The 13,848-nt window shown below is 39.0% G+C and overlaps 1 protein-coding gene across 3 annotated transcripts; it reads right to left on the reverse strand.

Annotated features, from left to right (window-relative positions):
* Positions 1–218: 218 nt before the first annotated feature.
* ARHGAP11A (Rho GTPase activating protein 11A) lies at positions 219–13,295 on the reverse strand. Of its 3 annotated transcripts, XM_064460137.1 has the most exons (12): positions 13,065–13,295; positions 10,814–10,884; positions 10,383–10,479; positions 9,601–9,851; positions 8,892–9,052; positions 8,640–8,786; positions 6,859–6,933; positions 6,041–6,208; positions 4,641–4,776; positions 4,179–4,287; positions 3,260–3,407; positions 219–2,852 (listed from the first exon to the last, which is right to left on the reverse strand). In XM_064460137.1, the coding sequence occupies exons 1-12, from the start codon at positions 13,194–13,196 to the stop codon at positions 1,261–1,263; spliced, it is 3,087 nt and encodes a 1,028-aa protein (XP_064316207.1). In that variant the 5' UTR covers positions 13,197–13,295; the 3' UTR covers positions 219–1,260. The 3 variants fall into 3 exon arrangements, with proteins under 3 accessions (XP_064316207.1, XP_064316208.1, XP_064316209.1); XM_064460138.1 differs by lacking the exon at positions 6,859–6,933 and having other exon boundaries at positions 13,065–13,294; XM_064460139.1 differs by lacking the exons at positions 6,041–6,208; positions 6,859–6,933.
* Between the last annotated feature and the right edge of the window lie 553 nt (positions 13,296–13,848).

Raw genomic sequence — 13,848 nt, forward strand, 5'->3', positions numbered from 1 at the left:
AGAAGGCTACAACCTGCTACGTTACATTGCGCTAAGCCTTGGGCTAGTTGTGAGAATCACTAACACGTGTCCAAGATGAGCAAAAAGGAGAGCCACGTTCTGAGAAAAGAATCACTTCTGACTTCAGGATTTTCAGACTTACTCATTTTTGATGTCATATGCAGACTATGGACAACATAATCTAAATTTCTAAGTCATTATAGAAAAACAGGCTCAGAAGAGGGACAAAACCACTGGTTTTATTAAAACCAAAAGTATCCAGTGCTTTCAGCTCTTACATTTTGCCAATAAGCAATCTGCATATACAGAAAACTAATGAACAGTTTCAAGTGTCTACTCTTAAATAATTTTACAACTGATGACACAGACAAACGGTTTTAATTCCAAAAGATGTAAACAACGGCTTGTGCAAATCGACTTTTAACACGCTATGGCTTCTGACGTTCACCTCTTGCAACATTATCAGCATATAAACGCTGCTTCTGCACCCGCTACTTAACACCACTCTAACTCTAAAAATAAGTTAAAACCATACTTTCATACTAAGATAAAACATTTTACTGCTCACAGCTGAAAATACTTGGTACCTATTAGAGAACACATTGCTGGATGGAGTTTTAAGACTTTTCACTTCAATAACTATGTTTATTTTCCATGTGTTCTAATAATTCTCCAGTGTGTGTGTACACATGTCAAAATACAACTCTTACCTACACAGCGAGGAAAATATGCTCCCCATTTACTCCAACAGAAATAAAACCCATTGTCTCAAAACAAGTAGAACTGGGGTAAGGTCCAACTTTGATATCAAAGTAGTGCTACAATACACTTAAAACTGAAGTAATAGATAAATTTTACTGTCCATACTCAGCATCAAGACATTTTCTTTCATGTATCTGTTAGTTTTGGTTTATATGTCTGAGAATTTTTTTTTTTTAAACTTGGTACTTAGTCTAAATACTGCAAAAATTGTTTTGGGAGATGCACCATGTTTTTAGGAACAGAGAAATTAAATATGAGATTTAACACAAACATTTGTAAAAACAGGTTATTTTTGTTTTAGAAATCAAAGTCATTTGGATGACCTGACTAGCATTTACAAACGTTTCAGTAAATGTAGAAAGCCTCAACATAAAATGTTGTTATTTGTACAAGTCCATCACTTGTACATCACAAATAATTAGAGCTAAAAACATACAAATTTAGATTTTCCAAAGGTTAACCAGTTTCAGTAAGCCCACGTAGCTGTCATATTTGATCTCATAAGTCTACTGGTTTTGCAGTTGGAAGCAGTTTCACTTTAGATATTGGATTCTTTGGAGAGCCTCTATAACGAACTCTTTCTTTTCCTGAAGCACTTCTTGTGATCGTAGCTTTTTCTGGGGCAGCACCTGGAATATTTACATTTCCATTAACCTTTAAACTGGATTTCACTGTTTCGTGATTGGTTAGATCTTCTAGAACCGACTTTGATGGATGAACAGTCACTTTCTGTTCGTGGATTCCAGCAGTTTTGACAGAAACATCAAGCTTGTCTGATGGCTTTAACAGCCTGCAACATGATTTGGATGTTAAGTCTAGCTGCTTACGAGATACAGAAACTTGGTCATATGTACTTTCACTCCTGAGTGGCAAAGCCACAGAATTCTTTGAGGGCTTTTCTGTGCAGGAGAATAGTGCAGAATCATAGCTCAAAGATTTAACAAGTGGTGAGCCAACATCACTTGCTTTAAGCAGCTGAGAGCTTACAGATCGTCTGTTATCCTCCAGCAAGGAATTTATTCTTCTTACAGACTGCCTAACAGGAGTACGTTGAAACTTAAGAGGTGGTTTAGTTTTGCTTGCAGAACTTGGATCATTTAATGAAAGCTTGTTGAACCATTGTATGTGATCAGAAACCTTTCCATGGTCAGAAGCACTTGATGTCTTAGTCAAAGTTTTACCGGAATTTTCAGCTCGCAAGTATTGGTTGCCTACTTCCTTTTGTGACTTAGGCAACCGCGAAGTAGTAGGAAGCTGTCCTACCACAGGAAGTTCAGCAGTATCTTCTTCCAAATTACAGCATTTTACCATAGAGTTTCCAGCTGTTTGTGAGTGTGTTAGTTCTATTTCCTCTTTTCTTCTAATGAAATCTGATTTGTTTAAGTCATCTTTTGATGAACTGCTCTGAACAGTCAACTTCTCTTCCCTGGCCGGTACTTGAGGCACAGGAGGTTCTGTTACATTTTTTATATCTGGTTTTGGGACCTGAAGTTCAATCTCAATAGAAGTTTTGAAGTTTCTTTTCTCCAAAACCTTAATTTCATCTTTTTTTGACTGCTGTTTATCAACAGCATAAGATTGGTTAAATTGGTGCAACATGTCTCTGGATTTTGTATTTGCTAGATTTTCAGAAGCTTCTTCAGCCAACAACTCTTTCTCTGGACTGCACCCTCTGAGACACAGACTTTCATTCAATGTTTCACCTGCTACATCTGAGAGGGAAGATTTTGTATCACCTATCAAATTGTGAAGATTACTTCCAGATGCAGAGAAGGCTTCCTTAACTTTCAGTAATGTTTCTGCAGTTGAATTACTTTCCTCTTCACAAAGCAAGAGTTCTAAGCTGTTGTCTTGTTTGCTTACAGTTGTGGATTTGAGTTCATCTGGAACAACTGGTGGCTTTCCAAATATCAAAACAGATTCTGAAGAACCAGCTCCTATTTCAGGGTGTCCTGGCAGAGTTCCCTCATTCCGAATGATCACTTGAGAATCCGTAACAGTAGGATTAGTCCATGACATTCGGTGAACTATTTTATCGTGACATTTTGGAGTTAGCAAGTTTTCTTCTGACTTGCTCACATTCTTTGAACCTTAAAATAAAGGTCAGTGTTTAAGAATAATATGTTGCAGTTTTAATGATCATTAGAGGCAAAATTATTGCTAAAAACCCTCTGATTATCAAAGCAGCACTGAATTTAAAGATACCATTAGTCCCTTAAGTTTGAGATGTGAAAAAAGGTCGTAATATTAAAGAACCAAGATCACATATCTCACCTTGCTTAACTAACATAAGAGAACTACTGAAATACTCTAGAAACACAAGCAGCCTGTCCTAAACAAATTCTTTTTCCCCAGGAGCCACTAACATTCAAGCAACTTGTCCAAATAGCTAGAAGCATTTTTAATCCATTTGCTTTTATAACTTTATTCATAAAGTTATTTTTGCTTTACAGAAGTATAAATTTTCCCGTTCTAATATATTCTGTTAGATAATTACCTTTCTTAGAGAACTTTTCATTGACACATGGGCTGAAAAGTACACCTCTTTTTGCACATTCAGTTCTGCTTTCCAAACCTTGTTGACTTGCAAGACGCCTTCCAATATTTTCAGATCTATTACCAACCGCACATCCCGATGCAATATTCTTGAACAAACACAAGGTGTTAATTACTTCCTTATAGACTTGTAATTTGAAATCTCATTTATAGAGGAACCTCCAGGAAAAGGCTACGTAACTCAGCCAGAGCAGCCTTTTCCTGGTCATACTTCATCTTCCCTCGATTCTCTGTAGACCTAGGTAGGAAACAACCCACCTGCAGTAAGGTGGGCTTAACCACGCTCTGAACATAGTGTTCCTGTGCATAGGCTCTGTAATACCAGAATTTAAGGAACTGAGAGACTTACTGATCACAAGTGCAGTGGGTTGACCCCATCTGGCACGTAAGCTTCGAACCAGCCGGTTGCTCACTTCCCCCACTCCCCAGCAGGATGAGTGGGAGAACTGGAACAGCAAGCAGGGGGACGATGACCAAAAAAACCCACAAACTCACAACTGATGCAAAAGCAATCACACAAGTAGACCGATGCCCAGACAGCCCCTGAGCAGCAGCTACTTTGCAAAACCCCCCCCCCACTCCCAGTTTTATTGGTGAGCATGACATTATATGGCAGGGAATAGTCCCTTGCTCAATTCAGGTCAGCTGTCCCAGCCATCCCCTCTCCCAGCCTCTCGCAGTACAAGCTGATCAGTTATTGCTATGAAAATAAACCTAGGGCTTCTTGTACTTGATAGCAGGTCCAGTTATGCTGTGATCCCTCCATTACCAAATAAGTCCTTCCTGCTACTGGAAAAGCAGTGCCCAAAATTAAAATTTGCATGGTAACAAGAAATCTGGGTTCAAAGCAGAATACTTACTATTTCTCTGTTGCTTTTCCCCAAACCAAACTTCAAGCGCAATGACCTACGAACCATTTCTTTTCGGCTAATCTTTGGAGAAAAACAACCTGTCTTTCCTGATTCAGCCCTGGCAGGACAGAAGGAAAGAAGTGATACATGAAAAAAACGTTCTTAGGAGGACAATGAAAACATGCTGACACTTATTTACAGTTATTTCTTCTACTTTTACTTCTTCTGTTGCCTTCTTGCCAAGCTTTTTTAATAGGCACAAGGCTACTATACTGATCTTATTTTGTTCTGAGCTCCATTTTGCCACATGGAAGCTCTGGCGATTTCAAGATTGCTATAAAAATTTGATATGTTTTGAACAGCAAAAAGGATCATTTGAAGACAGATTGAGATTTTACACTTCATTAGCCCAGGGCTCTAGACCTACCTTTCCCAAGTTATCTTTAGTTTCTGAGAACTAAGGCAAATTACCTGTATAATTTTTTGTTTGCATGTCTTTTACTTCTCCTGTTCCCTGTACTAGACAGATGATTTTCACCACCAGTTGAAGGAGACAAGGAGGTTTGTGACGACTCAAGAGACACACAAGGGCTGGCTTCAAACTGAACTGCAGGAACAAAATCATATTTACATGATCTTAAAATAGTCACATTTTTTCAGATAAAAGCTTAACAGTTAATACAACAAAGCGTAAGTTTTTAAACAGCACAGATTTGTTTGCTTATTTTGTGGAGTGCTGACTTGAAATTACTTTGAGACCTCCACTTTTATTTAATATTAAATGAAGCTGTTGCTTATAGCATCCATAGAAGCAGCTGGATTGCAATCAATTGCATGCTACTGATATCAGTACCTCAAGTAAGTTTCCACACTGCTATCAGCAGGTCAGTTCCTCAGATTTAAGAGCATAATAAGAAAAGTTAGATTCAGTCTTACTATTACTTGTAGTGTGCTTTTTTTTTTTTTTTTAAAATAGCTAGCCAGAACAGTTAAAGAAACAATAAATGAAACAGTTGCTATTCTACTACTAAACTTTTTTACGAAACAAATGCATTAACTAATATCTTTTGAAGACGTCATTGCTTTGGTTTGCTTATCCATAGAAACAAGAATATCATGGTGACCATAAAATTATTTAATAAACAAAAAACCCAGGAAGTTTTATATTACTCAACTGAGGAAAAGAAATTGATCTTCAGACAAAACAAACACGCCAATCTAGAAATATGTTTTCACTCTAGCTTCAGTTGGTAGCACATTAAAGAACCAAACAAAAATAAAACAGGATTTGCAGAAGAGCCTGAGAGTTGGAAGCACTCTAATAGAATGAAGTGGTATCAAAGCATTGTCAAAACAAGAGTAAAACTTTTTCTATAGAATTCTGACATTATTTAGCATCTAGAGAAAACAAGAGGCAACTGGTTCAAGGAAGTACCTTTCCAATAGCAACAATTACATTCCACATAGGGCTAAGACCAGCTATTTAAGTATTTAGGAGACAGAAGGCTACAACTTTCAAAAGGTTGGAAGCATAGCCAGTCTTCTCGGATTTGTGTGCTATCACAGAAACGTGAGTATAACCTAGGTGATACAGAGGGACTGAAAAAGATAAAATGACATCAGGATTGCAGAGTTGAGAGATTAATCTAACAGAAAACAAGAAACAGAATTCTGCTTTTGCTCAATCCATGTTACATGACAGTCACTGATGAACATAATCGGACTATTTACCAAGATGGGAAAGTAGCTCAAGGAGCACGGTTAAATGAAGATTATCACTGATAGCCTAACAAGAATAAAAGACAGTATATTTAAATTAAAAGCCATAAAGAACCACTTCAAGCATCAAGGAAAAAATGAAGGCACTGTACCTGATGCTGGTGTTGAGCTGCTGTTAAAAATGCTACTTGGTAACAACTCAAAAGCAAAACTATGCTTAAAAGATCGTCTCTTCTTGCTGGACAAGCCCTGAGAGCAATCAGTTGGAAGTTTACGCTTGGTACTTGGAGTAAAAACCACTGGAGTCACCGATGACAGGACTGAAATTAAGGAAGTCAAATTTGCAATAGCAGCTTAAAATGTTGAGAGCTTACTAAAATACAAACACTTTTTTTTTTAAGCTGTGAAAGAAAATTTTAAAAGCTTAGCCAAAAGGCATGCACTTTGAACAGGCAAAGCAATCAGTATAGCTTAAGGTTTGGGGTCTTTTTTTATTTTGTTGGTTTTTTTGCAAGCTAGAGTACCAGAGGGGAAAATCCAAACCCACACATTAATGAAATAATATGGGTATTAGGGGGAAAACCAAAAAGCAGTATAGCATCTTCTGTAAGTTGAAGAGACAGAGTAAGAGTGAAAGAATTTCAGTCCTGGCAAATTAATTCCCAAGATGATAAAATGCTGCACTACTGCACTGAAGCCTTAGTGTGCATTAGACAAAAAGTGCAAGTTCAGTTGTGTAATCCTAGAACCACACAGGCCACTGCTGCAGTGATTGTAGCTGCTCCAAAAACTACAGTAAATGCAGTATCCTTAGTAAATGTGTATCTATATTCAAAGTTTTAAACAATTTAAACATAATCACTTATGTTCAACTAGTTCTAGTTTTTCAGTTAAAAAAATGTGGAATATAGTTGACAAATCCAGAAGATACTGCATAGGCTTTACTTAGTACAAATACACCAATACCTACCGCTTCTGTCTTGTTGAGGTGTAGTGGAGGGTGTTCTGTTAGATTTAAATTTATTCAGTGCTCCACTAACAATATCTGAAATGCAAGACACACCGAGCAATCAAATTTAAAGATGAAGTTTGTCTTGCTCTATTTTCAACTCAACTTGCGTTCTTTCAGAGAGAAATGAAGCAAATCAGTTTAAATTGTTGTTTTATGTAAGGAAAACCATAGTCCAGATCTCACCAACATAGATTTTGTTGCTTTCACAGTAGCTGAAAAATTCTATTTTCCTTAACAAAAAAAAAAAAAAAAGAGTGAAAAAAAAGAAAATTCCTGCACAGACAACAGAAGTTTCTTGTAGAAAATTTTACTGGCCATTATAAAATTATTTGCCTTCTGATTTCTTGTAGGCGAACCTAGGAGGTATCCATTGAAGGCCCTCTCACAGGCTTTCTCATTTTACTGGACAGTTGTCTTGAAGCCAAAAAGCTTTTAGAGCTTTGAAGTTAGGCCCAAATAGAAGTATGAAGTTTTGGTCTTGCAAAGAAATAACACACAACTTTTCTGTGAACTATGCGCATTTGTTTTGGTGTGTTGGTGTTTTTAAAGGCAAAGTTAAACCCAACAGAGTATATGCATGAGGTTTTATTGTTTTTCCTGTCTTTAAAAGTGTAAAATGAAGTATTTTTATTAACTGCTATTGTAACCTACAGTTGTATGAACACATGGAAATAGCAAAGCTTAGCAAACTACAAGACTGTGGTACTTTTATGGTGTCTGGTAGATATCGGGTAGTTTTTAAAAACTCATCTTCAAAAATAAAGTGTAATAATATGTTTTACTGCATCTGGAGAAAGAGTAGAAGCTGCCTACTATTGTAATCCTATTTCTCAGCATTACCAAATTCTAATTGCTTCTCCTCAAAATTTTAACATCCACAAACATTTATCACCTTGTAACTCCAGGATGATCTCCCTTCTTCTGAGTAGAAAAGTCTATTACAGAAGAAAAACATGCCTTGGCTAAACATATGCAATAGTAAAGCCTTAATTTCAATTGCTGTCAGGTCCAATATTCCAGGTACATGAGCTAAATATGTACTAATATTTTTATAGCAATGTATAAAAGGTCAGTGCTACAGTGGATTTGACTCAAGTCAAGCATACGTATTCCAGAGTATTTCCTCAAAGAGAACACAGAAGAACAGAGAATATACCATTTGATTGTCCGTATTTGGCAACCTCCCCACCATTGAATAGCTAAACTGAAAAAAACCAACAAAAAAATAACAAACCCACCAACAGATCCATGGTATCAGAGCACACAGTATCCAGTAATATCCAGTTCAGGGTTACACTTCAAGGCACAAATTAATTACTGTAACTCAAAACACACACGCCATTTATATCCTTGCCTTCTCATGACCCACTTATCAATGAATGCAATAGCTTTAGGTGTCTAAGTATAATTTCAAAACCAGCGAAAAAAAAAGCTTTCAGTGTCCTGCAACAGTATCTGAAGTTGACTCACAAAAAGCTGGAACATTAGTCTGGCTTCACAAATCCAAACACAAGAAAAACAGCTTCTTTGGCAGACAGACATACTAAAAAAACTCAGAGTAAACATACCATAAAGTTACGCAATTACTGATGTCTTATATAGATTTTGCAAATCAAACCCAAACAAATTTCACAGGCATCTATTCTGCTTGTGGAAGAATGAAGTGCTTAGGATCAGCACACCCAAAGTCTCAAAATAATTCTATTATAGTTGCTGAAACTTTCATACAACATACCTACCCCCAACACTTCGGTGCCTCTTTTTCTTACGTTCACTGGGAGATTCATTTTCACTGTCTTCGTAGCCACACAGTGAGGGAGTAGACTGAAAAGCATCAACACCTAACATCAGAGGAATCTTCTCCAAGATAAATTCTGGTACTTGTCCTGAATTAGTTGAGAAATAGGGTTTTTTGAGGTTATTTAGAAAGTTGAAAAGAAAAGCTTTATACATGTGCAACAAGACGTTTTAATAAACATTTATTATCTTACCAATTTCTGCTGCATGGTCAATAAATGTTTGCACAACAGCAGCTTGCAAGCGAAGTTTTTTTTCTGTACTGGCTGACATCTTTTCATTTTCATTTGAGTGCAATAGGTTGGGAGCAAAAATCACTGCCAGATTACTGCTATCCATTCTGTTTTCACTGGATCTTAACAAGAAAAGTTGGTTGGTTTTTTGTTTTGTTTGGGTTTTTTTTTTTTTTTTAAACACAAATAACCAGGACATAAGCAGTGGAAGAGAGAAGAGACCAAATAAGACAAATGCAGTGAAAAAGAAATACCGAGTCATTCACTGGAGTGCTCACATACAGAGACTAATGTGTAGACTTATGGACCCCAGCCTACAGAACCGCCTGACTGTTATTGAGAACAGTATGTTACAGACCTCGGTCAGTTTGGGGAATACAAGATATCAGTTAGATTGTGTTATTTTTATCAGTCACTCCTTTTGCTTTCCAAACAATGAAGAATACAGCTATGAAAGAACGGAACAAAGTCAAGTCTTCAAAGTAAGGTTTCATAAAGGAAACACTTTGGATTTATGGAAGAACAGACTCCGACTGAATTCTAGCGAATGACTGCAGATAAGAAAGTTTAAAGTCACAAACCACTCACAGGCAGTTAAAGCAGTTGCTTGGAAAGAGAGAAATCTTAGAAGGAATTGGGAGCTGTTTACAAGTGCTCTCTTTGCACTGACCTTAGGGACACAGTTCTCAGAAAGTTGAAAAAGTATCTCAAAGCTTCAATTGTTCTGTCAGCCATCAAACACGACAGCAACACAGTTGCAGTTTTCTTCTCACTTCCGAGCTCTTGAGCTTTGAAAAGGCCTTCCTGCAGGTGCAGTGGAAGGATGGGTTCTGGCAGCTCTCTAAAGAACTGTTTAAGAAGCCCTGCAACATCACATGGCAGTGCAGCTGAGAAGCAGTTTTCACCTTGATCCAGTTTACTCTGAAATTGTTTATAAGAAACATGATTTGAAGTCTTTAACATACCATCAGATTTTTATGTTTCGGCATAAATCCTCTAGTCTGTATCACAAAAGACAGTCACATCTTCCCCATTTTTAGTTTCAGCCTTGTCATGTTTTACCTCACTATCTACAAAGAGACACAGACGATGTTGTCAGACCACATGTGTTAATTTACAGGTTTCCCATGTACACATCCTTCTGGGAGAACACTGCTAAACAAATATCCTCACACTATCCATTGTGCGTAACAGCTAACACGTTTGTTCAGTCACAAGTGCATTCTCACCATCTGGAAAGCAAAAAAATTTCCTCCCCCAAAAAAAGGTTAGGTTTGCCAGTTTCTGGACTAGATTTCCTCTCATTTCTAAAGTAGGTAATATTACCCGTCTAATTCCAATAATAAAACTCAAATATGACTGAAAAGAGTTCAAAAACCTAGAACATGCAGTGATCAAGTGAAATGCAGCTTATTAAAAAGGAAAAAAAAAAAGAGAGGCTTTAGAGAATACCTTTAAAGCTTTTAAACGAACAAGAGATCCAGACTTCCTGAAGAGTCCCTCGGTATGAACATGTTCTTCCAAATATTCACAAGTATCTACAAGAAAGCTGAGGAAAGAACAGTAACATACTCTGACACAGAATAAAGCTTGTGGTTTTTTTTCCAGAAAAACTATTTCATTATAAATAGATAAAACTTAATATATAGCATAGTTTTCCCCAATGACAGGAAGTATAAAGAAATACAACTGAATGATAGCTGTGGCTCCCCATTTAACTTCTGCAACCCTCCTTCCCCAGCTGAAACTATTCTTATACCCCGCCCCCCATAAGCTTTAGCAGGCCTGGAATAAAAATTACATTCCCCCTTCTGACAAGAGTTCAATACCATTAAGAGAGCAAAGCAAGTGCAAACCTAAATAAATATATGGTGTTAATTTACCTTGGAATATAACCATATTCTGGCACAAGTGATTGAGGTAACGCATGAAAAGATATTCCAAAGATTTTACCCTAAAATACAAAATTCAATTCATGTTATTCAAAAGTTGATAGTATTACCAACTGCATATTACAGAAAAGCACATATTCCACAAAGTGCAAACAGAAAGGTAGTTAAGACAAAAACCAAAGTCTTTCAGATAAGAGAGATAAGAGATGTAGTCAGGAACACCACTATCATCTGTAGATACCTGAGCCTATGCTGATTCTAGTTAGAGGTAACACCCGAGATCATTGTGAAATAGAAAGGTTTTCTGCAGTATGTTTTGCCCTTTTTATTTTACAAGGAGTCAGTTTTCCTACAGGGTCCCCAAATCAGAAAGGATATTAAGCGGACTGTTCTGGAATCTCACCTTACCTTTTCAAATTGACAAAATCCTATTTTTCTTAAAAATCAACACAACACATATGAAATAACTTTAAAAAAATTTATTTTTTTCTTCTTCATCCAAGACACTCAAGATTACTGTTTCAGGGAGGATTAAATTCAACAGAAGAGTGTAGAAAACTGTTCTGAACTCTTATAGTCAGCATTTGTATTTAAGAAACTATTAAAACTCTATTGCCTTATAGCAAGACATCAGAGTATCTGTTAGACATTGGAAAAGCGGTTTCTTCAGTCATTACTCCTGAGGCTCACCTACAGCATTTAGAAGAAAAAATGTTTATCCGGGGTTACTGTGTGATTGTTTCAGTTACAAAAGCATGCGCTTCAATGTAACAACTTGTACTTTCATTTCTTTGCCCCACCTCTTTTCTATTTACATTTACAGAACATGCAAGCCAGCTCCTCCCCCCCAACCAGAAGAGGATTGGGATCACACCCAACTTGTTATCAGAGATGAATGCAAACTCTTGGTCATTTATAACTGAAATTCAAAGTGCTGACCACGTTGGGAAAATAGTTAATAACTAACCCAAGAGGCCACCTTGGGCCTATCTATTCTACAGAAAACACACATAACCCGGTAAGGAAAGAGAAGCAACACGTTTGTTGTTGTATTTCAGGTTGCTACTAAAAAAAAATTAACTCAAAGATATTTTTTTCCTGTATATACAAGATTATATACTAGAGATTTCCAGTGCCTTGTAATTCAGCTTTTAAAATTCATAACTGGTAGCCTTATTTACTAGGTTTTGCTTGAAACATCAGAAGTTGTGATTAAAGTTCTGTCTGTTCCCTTACAACAGAAGTAGAATGCCCCCTGGCAAAACAAATGTTATTCTGTACCTCCTCCTACCTTGCTCAATTATTATTTAAATATACATTTTCTTCCTCGTATAAAATTTAAGCACTACAGGGAGATATAGAGACATCTTTTATCATGACATACATCTATTATTCACAGTTCTTATTACTTTTGCTTCAAATGGGGAAAAAAAAGTCTAGAACCATACGTTTGATACTGACAACAGGGAAGAAACTAATTCTAACTTTACTCTTGCTCTCCCCCTTTCCAAACCAACCGACTCAAGCACGTGTTTTCGCAACTTCTTTGGCTTATATTGACCAAGGATTACTGCAGTATTTTGTAATATCTTCTCAGCATTACAGTAGGCTCATGCTGAGAATGGCCAGTCCTGTGCCATATCAATTGCACAGACATCCCGTTTAGGACTCGACAGAGGTCCGCGTTTTATAAATTAGAGTCTACCAGAAGGTCCGTGTTCTGAAATGGACGTCAGTGCTGCATGGACTAGCATCCATTATGATACTTCAGTTTTAAATAATAGTCCCAAGACAGAAAACACACTTCAACAAATTCAAAGTAGATATTTAAGACAGCAGGGCAGATATTCCTCACAGCACAGGCACATCAAGGCCAGCTCTGTCTGTACCAAAATACCCACAGTCACATGTTGTACCAAGAAATCATACAAATAAAGCCCTTCAAAAATCTAAGGATTCACGATGAAAGAAATAAAGCTTTTGGAAACTACGTAGCAGCCATGCATTCCAAGAAAGAATACAACGACTAAGATTTAAATTCCACAGCGAGTGACATTAAGCACGGTAAGTGTAAAAAAGCGCTGGCGTGGACCGTAGGCACGGGCGCGTGTTGGGGGAATACCGGCTGGGTCAGCACAGAGCAGGACACGCCGCGGCCGCCACCGGGCCGGGGCAACAGCGTTACGGCGGGGTCACGAGGCCGGTGCCCGCCCGGCCCCTCCGGGCCTTGCCGCCTCCTTACCTCCGCAGCCGCCGCCCCCGGCTGGTTGGCCGCCGCTGCTGGGCAGCTCCCGCTCTTCACCTTGATCCCGTAGGAGGCCCGCAGCTCCTCCCGCACCGCCAGCCGCACCAGCCTCCGCCTCTGCTCCGCCATCACGACGGCGCCGCCGCCCCTCTCACACCCCACTCATCGCTCCGCGCTCGCGCCGCCGGTTACCGGCTCAAAACCAGCGTCCTACCCCGCCCGCGCCTCTGATTGGGCCGCTCGCCGTTCGAAATCAGGCCCCGGTCGCCCAACGGCTAGCCGGGGCTGCCCCAGCGGCGCCTGCTTTCTGCGCCGCCTCGCAGCCTCCCGCCGCCCCCAGTGCCGCCCTCAGGCGATCGCGGCGGCTACCTAAAGGTCCTCGCTCCAGGCCGCCGCTAAGGGGGTAGCGGAGGGGCGGGCCGGGCAGCGGGGCAGTGGTGGCCGGGGCGGGGGGCGGCGGGGGGCTGCGGGGGGCCGCCCGGTCTCTGGGCAGCCTTTCCTTCCCCACGCCCCCGGCAAGGTTCAGGCCAGCGTTACCAAGTTTGGGGTTGGTTGGTTACTTGAAAGCAAATGTTTGCTGCTTTGAAAATAAATTCCGACTTGAAACAGTAAACCGCAGCGGTGTCGTGAATAAACTGAATCCTTCTGGGAGGAATGAATATATGATGTCAACCTTACATAATTGTGATGGTGGTGTATATTGGGTCAGAAAACAGAGTAAACACCTTCACAGCTGCCCTAGTCAGTGATGTTATTTCTCCTGCTTTAGTCTGTGCAGATC

Source organism: Phalacrocorax carbo, chromosome 9, assembly GCF_963921805.1.
Source record: "Phalacrocorax carbo chromosome 9, bPhaCar2.1, whole genome shotgun sequence".
Lineage (NCBI taxonomy): Eukaryota > Metazoa > Chordata > Aves > Suliformes > Phalacrocoracidae > Phalacrocorax > Phalacrocorax carbo.

Bases quoted from the DNA above. Each gene is read 5' to 3' on its own strand.
- ARHGAP11A (XM_064460137.1), bottom strand. From the start codon at position 13,196: ATGGCGGAGCAGAGGCGGAGGCTGGTGCGGCTGGCGGTGCGGGAGGAG. The intron at 8,787-8,891 runs GTAAGATAATAA...CAACTAATTCAG, and splicing joins TGACCATGCAGCAGAAATTG to GACAAGTACCAGAATTTATC. The intron at 6,209-6,858 runs GTAGGTATTGGT...CCTTAATTTCAG, and splicing joins ACCTCAACAAGACAGAAGCG to TCCTGTCATCGGTGACTCCA.